This window comes from Echinops telfairi, unplaced genomic scaffold (assembly GCF_000313985.2).
Source record: "Echinops telfairi isolate 266 unplaced genomic scaffold, ASM31398v2 ScPeMD7_655;HRSCAF=1070, whole genome shotgun sequence".
NCBI classification, from domain to species: Eukaryota; Metazoa; Chordata; class Mammalia; order Afrosoricida; family Tenrecidae; genus Echinops; species Echinops telfairi.
In genome coordinates this window covers 13,217,133-13,230,000 of record NW_022104553.1, presented here as the reverse complement: position 1 = coordinate 13,230,000, position 12,868 = coordinate 13,217,133, and the positions used below count along the sequence as shown (strand labels likewise).

General features: G+C 47.2%; 1 protein-coding gene across 1 annotated transcript; it reads right to left on the bottom strand.

Annotated features, from left to right (window-relative positions):
- Positions 1-10,391: 10,391 nt before the first annotated feature.
- On the bottom strand, positions 10,392-10,863 carry LOC115870373 (transcription elongation factor SPT4-A). Its single transcript, XM_030886411.2, has one exon. The coding sequence runs from the start codon at positions 10,840-10,842 to the stop codon at positions 10,546-10,548; it is 297 nt and encodes a 98-aa protein (XP_030742271.1). The 5' UTR covers positions 10,843-10,863; the 3' UTR covers positions 10,392-10,545.
- Positions 10,864-12,868: the final 2,005 nt, after the last annotated feature.

Below are 12,868 nucleotides of genomic sequence, written 5' to 3'. Positions count from 1 at the left end.
CCAGTCTTGAAAAAAAGTCGACGTTTGGGCCTTTTGCCATTGAATCTGCCTACCAGTAATTCCCCATCGAAAGGGCTCCAGAGGTTTGGGAGTACATTTCTTTGATTTAAAACTGCACAAATACTTACACCCTGAAAGCAGGGCAGTGCCAATAATTTAAAACTAGTTGTCTTAAGTGGTAACTGAGAGTTTTGATTGAGTCCAGGAAACAGTTAACACGTGAATGTTAGGTGCTGAGGAGACAAGAGATTTAAAGTTAGGTCCTTTATCCTTGAAGGCCCAATAGACCGTTCACGAGGACAGTGTTTGCCTGGTCCCACACTGGTCTCCAGGCCTGCAAAGTGAGGGCTCAGAAAGGCTCAGTTCCTGGAGCTCCACCGCTGGGCTCCACGGCCTGCATAGGGTTGGGGCTGGGGCTCTGGGTTGCTGCAGCTTCAAAGAGTTTCAGCGCTGCACTGTTAGGATGTGTTTGTCAGCCCTTTTACTTTGAAGATCTTAGAGGGAAGATGGAAGGACCACCTTGCTGAAAGCACACATTGAGGCGATTGTTTCAAAGCCCATAGTTGTTGGGGACCATGATTTAATTGGGGGAGCCTTTTTGGTTGCTGTGGAGGGAAGCTGGGAGTCACCCCCAAAAGGGGTGGTCTGGTCCTGTCAGCAAGTATAACATGGAGCTCCCACCCTCCCTGCTTGACTTGCCCCGGCCTGCCGTTAACTGCAAGGGCACTGCAGTCACCTGGGAAAGGCTGCCCCTGCTCCTGGCTCTGTCCAGCTTTCAACCCTTCACTGCCCGGGAGCCTAGCGTATTTTTTAAAAAGCGGTGTAATCCAGGAACTCCCTAACTTAAAATCCTTCAAAGCCTCCATGTTGCCTTCTGGAGTCTTCTAGAAACCAGTGCCAAAAATCTTCCGCGACTGTGAACTCAAGCTCCCTTGCTTCAGGCGCTTTTAGCCTGTGGCTCTCCGTCACGCCCATCCTGCACTCCATTTGGGTCGTTCTCACATTCTCTGAAGAAGCTTCCTAAAGTGTCCCTCCTGCAATCTTTCCTGTCATGGGCTGGAATTGCGTGGGCACATGCCTCAGTGCTGCAAACAGTAGCTCCTTTATAACTTAGCTAAGAGAATGTTGCCTCAGGAGAAGTTGGTCTCTTGATAAAAGAGATTGTTGGTCTACACAGTCTCACCCTAGTGGTTCTGCCAGCTTTGGGAAGGCACTAGAAACATCAAGTGGTAGGTGGCCTAGTGGCTATCGCTAGGGCCTTACTCAGGGCGTGGAACGGGTCACTGACCATGGGGAGTAACTACACCTGGTTAAGGTTTGACACAGGTAGGTGCATGCCCATCACTACAAAGGTTCCCTTCTGTCCCCCAGGCCAACGCTCATCTACTTCTGTCCCTGTAGATGAGTTGGTATTTTCTCGTTGTGTATAACTGGGGAAAGTGGGTGGTATTGTTTGAGGTTCATCAATATTATTGCATACCTCAATAATGTGCTCCTTTTCATTGCTGTGTAATATTCCACAGTGAGGATGCATCGCAATGTACTTACCCAGTCACCTGTTTGAGAGGTTTCCAATTTTGCTATTTTGAATACGGCTGCTGTGCACATCTATGTACACATTTTTGTGGGGGCTGTGGGCATATGTTTTTAACTCTCGGTACCAACGAGTGGAATTGTGGGGCTGTCTGGTAAACTTTATGGCTATCATTTTGAGGAACAACCAACTGTCTTCCAAAATGGTGTCACTTCACATCCTGCCAACAGTATACATTCCTCATCCTCACAACCCGTACGTAGGTTTGGGCAACATTGTTGAAGTAATCTAAGGAACTCTGGTGATGTAGTAGGTTACAGGCTGGCTGATAACCACAACATCAGCAGTTCGAAGCCCCCAGTGGCTCTTTGGAGAAAGATTAGGTTTTCTGCTCCCCTTATTATTTACAGCCTCATAAACACACAGGGGCAGTTGTCCTGTAAAGTCTGTGGGAGTTGGAATTGACTCGTGGCAGTGACAGGCGTGCAAGGGGCCCTGGGTAAGTGTCGGGCTGCTAGCCCCAAGGCTGGGGTGGTCCCAGGCTGTTCAGGATAGCGGAGGCTGCCCGCTCCCATAGTAACGGTTTACAGCAGTCTTGTACACCTAAAGAGCACTTCAACTCTGACCTATCAGGTCACTACGGGTTGGAATCCACTGTGGCAAGTGGACTTTTGGGTTTGTGGGTACCGGGTCTAAGTAGTTCAGATTTTCATGAGCCAATTAGCCTTATGAAGGTCAACCCATGAAAGAGCTCTTAATGTTTGGCAAACCCTGGAGAGCCAGCCCCCACGACCAACTGGTAGACGGGGCCTGCTGAATCTGGGTCTGCGGTGGCCACACTGGGGCACTGCGTGGTCATGGGTACTTGGTCAATAGTAGCCACAAGACACAGCCTGCTAATGAGAAAGGGAGGGGGACTTATCCATCATTTGATTGCTCAGTTTTAGAAAAGGAAACGACAGAATGAGGGCATTCGAGAGGAAAATGAAAGGGGTTGTCTAAAGTTACAGCCCATAGAAAGCTGGGAGCCCATTTCTTTCTCAAAGCACTTTATGGGAAGCCCGTGATAAATGAATGGCGCAAATCCAGAACAGCCGCTTGACAAATAAGCCGGGCATGGTTTACGGACACATCAAAGGGGCCATTGTGAGGAAGGGCATCTTTGAAAATACATATTAAATGGGAGAGGAAAGCCAAGTTGAAGGAATGGGAGGCCTCACACCAGCAAAAATGGTCAAAACTGAACGTCAAGATGGGCAATTCTGAGGAGTACCTGCCAGAAAGGGCAAGGGAAACAGTAAGCAATTATTAAGGGGGGTGAGGGTGGCAGGAGCAGGAGGTCAGCTTGGGAATCGGGTGTGTCAGTTCATTCACGCGCTGCCTGGCATCTGCCTCCAGTGCCCTGATTGCTCGCTCGGTCAGAGAATTGCTTACTGGAAGGTTCCAGCAGTAAAAGTCAGCTCACTGCTGTGGTATCAGTGCTGACGCACAGTGACCCCACAGGACAGGGCAGATGGTCCCCTGTGGGTTTCTGAGACTAACTCTTGACTGGAGTAGAAAGCGTCCTTTTCCTCCTGACGAGTGGCTGGTGGTTTTGAACTGCTGACCTTGCAGCCCAGGTTTACCACTCTGCCACCAGGGTCTAAGAATAGAACGATCCCCACCCACTCACCGCTGAGTTTCAACATCCGGCCACCTGCCATTCTCATCACCTCCATGCCTATGACCACTCTCCATCACCAGCTCAAGGGTGGTTTTTTCCAAGTCGCGTTTATTGAAGTATTAATTTACATGCAGTGCAAGACACCCTGAGGTGTCTCCTGGGTTTTGAGAAACAAGACAGGCCTGTAACGTTCCCCTGCCCTGCTGGCTCCTGGGCGCCATTGGCACTGGGATCACAGCTTGCCGTGGTGTGCATGTGGCTGCATTCATGGTGTTGCATGCTACCAGCTGCTTGTTTTCACAGTATCTTACGCAGGTCTGGAGCCTGGTGAGGTAGTGGTTACGCATCGGGCTGCTAACTGCAAGGTCAGCGGTTGGACTCACCCGCTGCTCCGAGGGAGAAAGACAAGCTGTACTCCTGTGAAGGTCGCAGCCTTGAAAGCTCAGAATGGTAGTTCCACCCTGCCCTGTGGGGTTGCTGTGAGTCGGCCTGGCCTGAATGACGGTGTTTGGTTTTATTGTATGGATGTACCAGTTTGTTCGTTAGTTTTTCTTGTTTTTTTTTTTTAATATAGAAGCCTTGTGGGATAAAATTAACATTTATAAATGGATCCACTCATGCCATACAGTGCGGAGAAAGAAAAGCAGCCTCTGACATCCAGGAACTGGCGTAGCACTAAAACCATAAATACTGTCAGCGGTCATCAGCACCAGAAAACGTCCTTTCATGACTCTGGAATGGGCAGAACCACGGAGACCAGGTTATAGTCTTGATTAAGCAGACTATGGGTGAGAACCCAGCCCCAGCACCGCAGCATCACCCATCTCTCCCTGCGGGCTGATGCTGCGTTTCCCTAACAGCTGAGGCACACCCCACTGCTCCCCACCGCTAGTGGAGACGCTCAGCCCAGAATCCAGGTACTAGTCCTGCTTCCTGAGAGCATCCAATCCCGGCCAAAGCCCAGCTTCCCTGCACCCTCCCCCAAATCACCTAAAGTGAGCCCCAAGCCACTGAAACTGTTCAACTGCAGCGCTGTGCCTGGTGGACTTTGGCCGGAGGGAATTAATACCCCATAAAGTTCCCTCATCGTTTCCCACTCAGTGCCCCCACTAATCACCATAGCTATTCAGAGTTTGTTTACCAGATAAGCTTTACCTCTTAGAACTTTCTAGAAATGGAATCTTACAAAAGGTACTCCCTGTCTGGCTGCTTTGGCTCTATAAGGTCTGTGGGATTCATCCATGCTATTGGTGAATGATAATCCACTGTAGACACTGCTACCGTTGGATCTATAGCCTCCAACAGAGGGACACTGACTGGCTTATTGTGAATAAAGTGGCTATGAACATTTCATACAAGGCTCTATAGACATGCTTTTCATTTTTGTTGAGTGCCAATTTACTATAGCTGATGTAGAAATTAGCATAAACTTGTACCCTAAAGGCCTACACATGTATTATCTTTCAGTTGTGGAGGTAATCGTGGGCAAGCGTGCCTCGCGGGTCAGCAGGGCTGAGTTCCTGGTCTGACTGGAGGGGAGCCCCTGGTCTGGCGTGTCCACTTCCAGAGTCTGCCTGTGTCCCGCGGCTTCCGCGTCAAAGCCAGCAGGGTAACCCCTTCAAGGCTCTGTCTCTAGACCTCCTTCCTTTGCTCCCGCGTCTTTTTCTCTGCCCCTGGCTCTCGCCTCCCTCTTTCTCTTCTAGGGACCTTTGTGATTATTTGGGGCCTACCCATCCAGGTAATCTGGAAGTCCTGGGGTGACTCAAAGGCTTACGTGCTCAACTACTAGCCCAAAGGTTGGCAGTTTGAACTCACTCAGAGGCACCTCATTAGAAAGGCCTGGCAAGCTGCTCCCACAGATGGCAGCCTGGTATTCTGCAACGCACAGGGCTGGCGTGGCGGCACGAGTGACCAGTCGCCCGTGGGCGAGTTCGCCTTCCTGCCTGTGAAGCATGCAGTCTGGAACGTGGGAATGATGAATAAATGACCACAGTCCCATGGGAGGTGTGACAGCTTTTAATAGGGCCTTCCAACCACCGTCTCACACCCTTACAGAACTCCCTGTAACTGATAGCGTGGTTCTCACCAGCCCAGGTAAGGGGGCAATGACCCCCAAAGCACATTGCGGTCCAGCCTGGGACAGTGGATCTTTGGCCAAGGAGGAATCTGGTCACCATGTGTGAGGACATTCCCCATGGAGAAGCCCATGCGGAAAGGCAGGAAGCTTCCAGCTGATGGCTCGTCATGGGAGAGAACACCTTAGGAGTGGATCTTCTGGCTCCTGGTGAGCCTTCGGATGTCTAGGCCCAAGCTAACACCTGACCACAGTCATGAGAGACTGCAAGCCAGAGCTGCTCAGTCACTTCAGGATTCTCAACTCAGAAACCAAGAGAAAAAGTAAATACTTGGTTTTACTTTGGGGGGAGAGTTGTCAGGCAGCAACAGGTAACTGATAGAAAAGGTTATAGTAAAAAAACCAGCAAAACCCAAATGCACAGCCATCTAGTTAATTTTGACTCAGCAACCCTATAGGACAAGATAGAACTTCCCCTGTGCGTTTCCAAGGTTGTAACTCTGGGAGCAGAGAGCCTCAGCTTTCTCCCACAGAGCGGCTGGTGGTTTTGAACTGCTAACCTATTAGCAGCCTAAGACCTAAACCACTGCCACCATGGTTTATTGGTCGTCAAAAGGAAAGCTCAAAGACAAGGTACTAGGGCACTAAAAATCCCGAACCAGACGGTCCTCCTGGGGTTGATGAAATGTGGCAAGGTGGACTTAGTGGGTAGGGGTAGAAGGTTGAGAAACATACGGGAACAGGATTGAGTAAGGAAACACACTTTCCTGTGTGTTTTTCACTAGTTCATCCAGGATTCGCCCTAAGAAGTTACTATATACTGTCCCTTAAAACACGTAATCAAGAGAATTCTTTAGGACCCTCCTTCAGAAAGCAGATTTTGAGGGTGGCGAATGGATGTTTCCACTGACCAGCCTAGCAGGAGAAAGGTGACGCTACCTTTCTTTCACAGTGAGCGAGTCACGGCTCCACCATGAAGGTGAGATGCAGGAAGGCCATAGCTCTTCTTTCATTTAACAAACGCTACCTTTCCTTCACAGTGGGCGAGTCACGGCTCCACCATGAAGGTGAGATGCAGGGAAGGCCATAGCTCTTCTTTCATTTAACAAACTTAAAGAAAACAAAAAAAAAATTTATTTTATTAATTTGGGAGTTAAGACATACATCATTCCACCATTCAATCACGTCGAGTAGAATTGTACAATTGCTACCACAATCAGTTTACAAACACTCCTTTTCTTCCTGGACTCCCTGACATTGTCTCCCTTTTACCCACTTCTGTGCCCCTCTCCCCCAAAACCCTTATTCCGCTCCTTGTCCCTATATACAGGTCCATCAATCTTGGGTTTCAAATAACGAAAAACATGTAACAACTTCAAGAGGGTGACCTCCACTGACACGACACCTGAGATACACCCTCATAGGAACAAACAAACACAGAGCATGTAGGAAACTAGATCAGGTCCAGCATGCATCAGAGGGGACAGCCATTTTCTGAGCTGTGTCCTCGCAGCCCTTGAGGTAGCTGCTAACTGAAAGAAGCAAGGATAAGGGACACAGGCCCTGTCCTTGCGGAGTTTGTGATGAGGAAGGGGTCGCGGCAAGAGAGGGACAGTGCTGTGCGACTCGGCACACGGCGGTTAGGGAAGGTTTCCAGGTGGTGACTTAAAACACGTTTTTTTAATAAATAGTTTCATTGGCACATAATCCAAATAAGTCAATAGTTCAATCACATCAAGAAGTGTTGTATAATGTTACCACAATCAATTTTGGAGGTTTTCCTTCTGTTCCTTGTCGTAGGCTTCCCATCTCCCCTGCCGTACCCCCAAGGAAGCATGAATCCAGTTACTGTCTACAGAGTCACCCCTCCTAGATTTCACATACCGAGAAACATACCAAAAATGTACAACAACGAGTAAAAAAAGCTAACCACAATAACAAAACAAGATAGAGAAAAACCACAGTTGGGGAGAAAACAAAATATTAAAAACTAGAACAACTTCAAAATAGGTCAGAGAGATCCAATGACAAGGTATTAGATTTTAACCTAGCCCTGTCTGTCCACTTCCCAGTGCACTTCTTATGAGGAAGGCGATTCACCAGAGGCTTCATCCATGTGTAGCCTCAACCCCACCCCTCCTGTCTTTTCAACTGCTAGAACTTTTAGATGTGAGGCTGGCAAGGGCCGACCCCCATCTCCTGGTAGAGTTTAAATTTTATCTTCAAAACGCTGAGAGGAACTATAGAGTTTTAATCGGGCATGGCTTAATCAGATCTGCATTTGGGAAAGATTTATCTTGCTGCAGTGGGTGGGTGGGGTTGAAGGGGTGGAGTTGAAGGGGCCTGAATGGACAATGAGACCAGATGGGAGGCCATGGTCAAGACCAGAGGAAGTCTTCCTAAGGTAATGGCAAAGGGTAAGGTGACAAGGGTAATAGATAGTAAATTTTACTACCACCTGCCTTCCAGAAAAGATCAGGGGTCCTTCAGTTAGTATTTCTTGAACAAAGGAAAAGTAATTCTTTCTACTCAGGAAAGGGCTCTAGATCTGGGAGTTGGGTTTTTTGTAACTAAATATGGGCATGAAAATCTAGGGAAGAAATGAGAAACAAGCAAAAACAGTATCCATCTTTCCATCCAACCTCTGTTGTTGTCAGAGCCATCAGTCAATTCTGATTCACAGCTTGCTTATGTATAACTGAATGAAACACTGCCCAGACCTGCACCATCCCCACAACCACTGGTACATTGGAGCCCATTGTTGCAGCCCGGGTGGTGCTGTTGGGTAAGTGTTGGGCTGCTAACCATTAGGTGGGTGGTTCAAACCCACCAGCCTCTCTGCAGGGCAAAAATGAAGCTGTATGCTCCTGTAAAGATTTACAGCTTTTAAAACCCTATATAGGGTTAATGAGTTGGAATCAACTCAATGGCAGTGGGTTCTTGTTGCCGCCATTGTGTCAATTGATCTTAAAAACCTTTTTCGGGAAAAATGAGGACCTAATGTCAGGGGTTTAAGTGGAGAGGAAATGTTTTAAAAAAAAAGAGGCAGTGAATGTACAAATGTGCTTTACACAATTGATGTGTGTATGGATTGCGATAACAGTTGTATGAGCCCCTAATAAAATGTTTAAAAAAAAAAAAAAAAATAGGTAAAAAACAAAACCAAAAAAAACCTTTTTCTTCTTTGATGACCCATGATGCCCTTCTTCAGGGCCTAGTGCCGCGCCCCGCGCACGCGCCCCCCCCTCCCCCCACCCGTGCATGTTCAAAGTACATAAAGTGAAATAGGGTTCTGGCTGTATTTCTTTTCAAAACAACTGCTTGTTCTTCTGGCAGCCCAGGTTCAATATTCTCCAACACCGTAATTCTAACTCTCCAGTCTTCCTTATTGATTGTCCAGCTTTTGCATGCAAACTGGCATCCAAACTCACACGCATCCTCTGTAGTCTGAAATTAATCAAACGTGCAATCAAGATGCTTTGGTGATCATTGGTAATTGGAATGGAAAAGCTGGAAACAAAGAGGAAGGGTCATTATTTTAAAAACAGAACCTTGGTGACAAACAATGCAGGAGATTACTTGAGAGAATTTTTCAAGACCAACAACTTCTTCTTGCAAATGCCGTTTCAACAATATAAATGCAACTCTCCCAGGGGACCTTGCTGGATGGGATGGCACAGGAAGCAAAGACTATCTGAGAAAAGAGACCACAGATAAGCTCAATATCACTAGTCAGAACACCTGGCCAATAAACACAGGCGGGGTTAATAAGGTTGCAGTTTAATTGAAGGGCAAAGAGATAAATGGCTCAGCGAGCCTCAGCTTTCTGTCTCTTGCTCTCTGATGATCTGACCGGTGTGCGGCTACTTTAGCTAATTCTCTGCCTCAACTTGGGAGCTACACTCCCTGTGAGGCTCCCAACCTGTGGACTATGTCACTATAGTTTGAGTTTCCTTGGAGACCTACTTCGCCACACTGCTGGAATATACATCATTTGAGCTGGGGACTGTCAGATCCCATCATCTGGCTGACTGTTGGTGACCCGCCCTGCTGCTTGCTGCCTGTGGCCAGATTGCCTGTATTGCTCTACAGAGGACTCGGCTGTCTGCTTCCTTGACTTGTACCCAGCAGCCCTCGTGAGTTGAAGGACTGCCAGTGTATTAACTGTCTCATGAGTGAGCCATTTGTACTGCTCTGCGGACTAGTTAGCTGTTTATTTCCTGTGTTGTATCTATCTATAAAATAAGTGTCCTGGTTTTGTTTCTCTAGAGAACTTGTCTAACACAGTTATTAAAAAGACAGAAAAAGGGAGGGGGTAGGGAACCAAAATGGCTGTCATCAACATTCTGAAACTTGCATAGGAATATAGAGTAGCTAAAGTAGATGGAAGAAACATTGAAGCAAAAGTGATGTTAGTCTAGGTACTTTAGAGAAACAAATCCACAAAAACTCATGTAAAAGAGAGAGTTTTATATAAAGGTTACATGCGCATCAGGAAAACATCTCAACCCAGAGCTGCCCAAGCCCACAAGTCCAACATTAACCTATTAACCCATATGTCCAACACCAATCCACAAAGTCCTCCTCCATCTCACAAAACAGATGCAATGATGCAGACTGCAGGAGGAAAGCTGAGTCAGTGAATGTGTAAGCATCTCAGCACTGGCCGGGGTCTCCACACGGGTGCTCCATCACCCAGGGCTGCATGGGGTAGGTCCATGTGGCTTCTCAGGGATGTCTTGTAGGAACTGGCTAAGGCAGCTGCACCGTGGTCCGACCACCAGAAAGCAAGAGACCCTAGAACTGGAAAGGCGAGGTTCACAGTCATTTATCCCTCCACCCTTCAATTAACCCCACATAGGTTTATTGGCCAGGCTGGCACAATAAACCAACTCAAGCGCTCAATAAGATTTTTTTTGGGGGGGGGGGGTTTAGGAACTTTCTTAGGGGCTCGTGTTTATTAGCATTTGGCCCCCAGAGTTCTACCCATGGGCAAAGCAACAGCTGGGCTACTCCCTCCTCAAGGCAGTCTGTTAATCATCAACCCAAACCCCTGTCCCTCTACAGCAGTCCGAGATGGTAATCCAGGTAGTCCAGGGATCCACTGCACCGCTCTTTCAACGGCCCCTTGGCTGAGTCCCAGGAGGAACGGAAGCTCTGTAAGTGTGCTCCACAAGGAAAAGCGCAGAGGCAGGAGGTGGGTGATCCTGCATGTTGCTAAGTCTTTATAGCGGTGTCTCTGGATTTGTAGGCCACTCCTCGACTCTTTAGCTCCTACACAATTCCTTGGGGCAGGCGACCAGTGACTGACACAGCATACACACCTGGCTTAAAGTTACTGACTCGCTGCCACTTGGAGACCCAGCTGCCCTCTGGACTCATCATCGCGATGATACCATCAAAGGAAGAGCTGGTGCAGTCATACACCATTTCCCGGTTGCCCTTCATCTGTAGATAGGTATCACAATTGTCGCAGTCGTCATATTCAAACTGATCTATAGTCTTGACGAGCGAACACAGCAAACAGGCCCGCAGATGCCGCAGGTCCTTCGGGACCGTCTCCAGGGCCATGGCCACCGGTAGGCAAGAACGCAGCACCGTGCCAGCCAAAGCCGCCTCGCCCGCACTCAATAAGATTTTAAAGGATGTCTCCAGAAACAAGGCAAAGTATTATAGCGAAATGTGCAAAGACCTGAATTTAGAAAACCCAACAGGGAAGAATGTACTCGACATTGCTCAAACTGAAAGAACACAGGGAAAAAACCCAAGCCCTAATATGCAATAAGGAAGGATTCTGTGGGCAAAATAAGGAGTCTGGTGGCATGGTGGGATATGTGTTGGAATGCTAAGCACAAAGTCCAGGTTCGAAACCACCAGACACTGCAGGAGAAAGAAGAGGGTACCTGATTCTATAACGATTTACAGTTTGTAAACCCATGAAGTAGTTTGACTCGGTCCTACTGGGTCACTGAGTTGGAATCAAAGAATGCAGAGCCACTGATAAAAAGAATTGGTTGACAAGACCATTTCGGGAGGTGGCACACGATCAAGAACTGATGGGAAGGAAGAAAGGGGCAGGAGTTGCACTGCGAAGGCATTGGCAAACACTCCAGAAACTGATGGAATAGCAATTGATGTGTCTCATCAGACAGATGCAACGTTGGAAGCCCTTACTCATCCTTGCCAAGAATTTTGGAGGACAGCTACCTAGCCGACTGACTGCAAGAGCTCCATTTACATGCCTGTTCTAAAGAAGGTGACCTGGCCAAATGTAGGAATGATCAGAGTGTCACTGGGAGCACATGCAGTTCAGCATCAGCTCAGCTTTTATTCTGAAAAAGGCCCTGTACTAGGAAGCAGAGATGTGAAAGTAAGGGACTTCAAGGAGTCTGCCATCGAACTTATTTTTACTCGGCTGCACCGACACCTAGAACGCTGGTTGCAATTCTGCTCTCAGTCTCAAGGCGCAGATGGTACAGTGGAGCTCTTTGTTCTGGGAAGGCTTACCAACAGGCAGCAAGAACCCTAGCATGTTCCTTCCCCTTTGATCTGCTTCTGAACTGGATCTGGAGTTACTATCTGAGACAGGGTATATAGATTTATATACAAGGATATTCATTGCAGTAGTTCTAATGAAACGGGATTTAACCTAAACTCCCTAAACCTAACTAAACTAATAGAGACATAGTAAGATAATTGATGGTCCAGACCTATGATGGGATTATTAGGTAATAATTAGAAATGGTATTTAAAAATAACTTTTAATGACATAGTTTGAAAGACCAGGGGGAAAAAAAGCAGGATACAGTTATCTTACAGAATTGTAAAAATATTCATGAGTCTCAAAAATATCCATGATTTATTTTTTCTATTCCCCACTTTTCAATTTTTTGACAATATGCATGCATGATTTATACAATTAGAATTTTATTTCCCCCTTCAGAAATTGTTGAGAATATACACACAGCAAAACATAACACCAATTCAAAAGTTTTTACGTGCACCATTAAGTGACATTACGTTCTTCAAGTTGTACGATCTTTCTCCCCCTTTGCTTTCCTGCCTTGTTCCCCCTTTAGAGACATGGCAGAGGGGAAACTACAAAGATAGCCCAAGTGACCAAGAGATTGGGCATTCTGTTGCATGAAGATTGAGGAAAGTCCCACAATTTATGTGACAAGAATTGAGCGAGATAGCAATCATTAGCTGCAGTTTATGGAGTGTCTGCAAGGTCCCAGGTTAACTTGCCCCTTTCTACGGAGGGAGCAAACCATACACCGTAATTGAAATTCTAACATTTGGCTTTCACCCTACTCAATACAAGCAGAACCCTGGTGGCAGTGGATTATGATTGGGCTGCTAACCCCAAGGTCAGCAGTTTGACACAGTAAGCTGCTGGTGGGCGAAAGAGGCTTTCTACTCCCGTTAAGAATTACTGTCTTGGATCGCTCTGAGTCTGGGTTGACTGATAGTAGTGTGAGAGGGAAACCGTCCATTAAAAAGCGATAGAGTGGGGAGCAGGGAGGGGAAAAATGAGGACCTAATGTCGGGGGTTTAAGTGGAAGAAAATGTTTTGAGAATGATGTACAAATGCGCT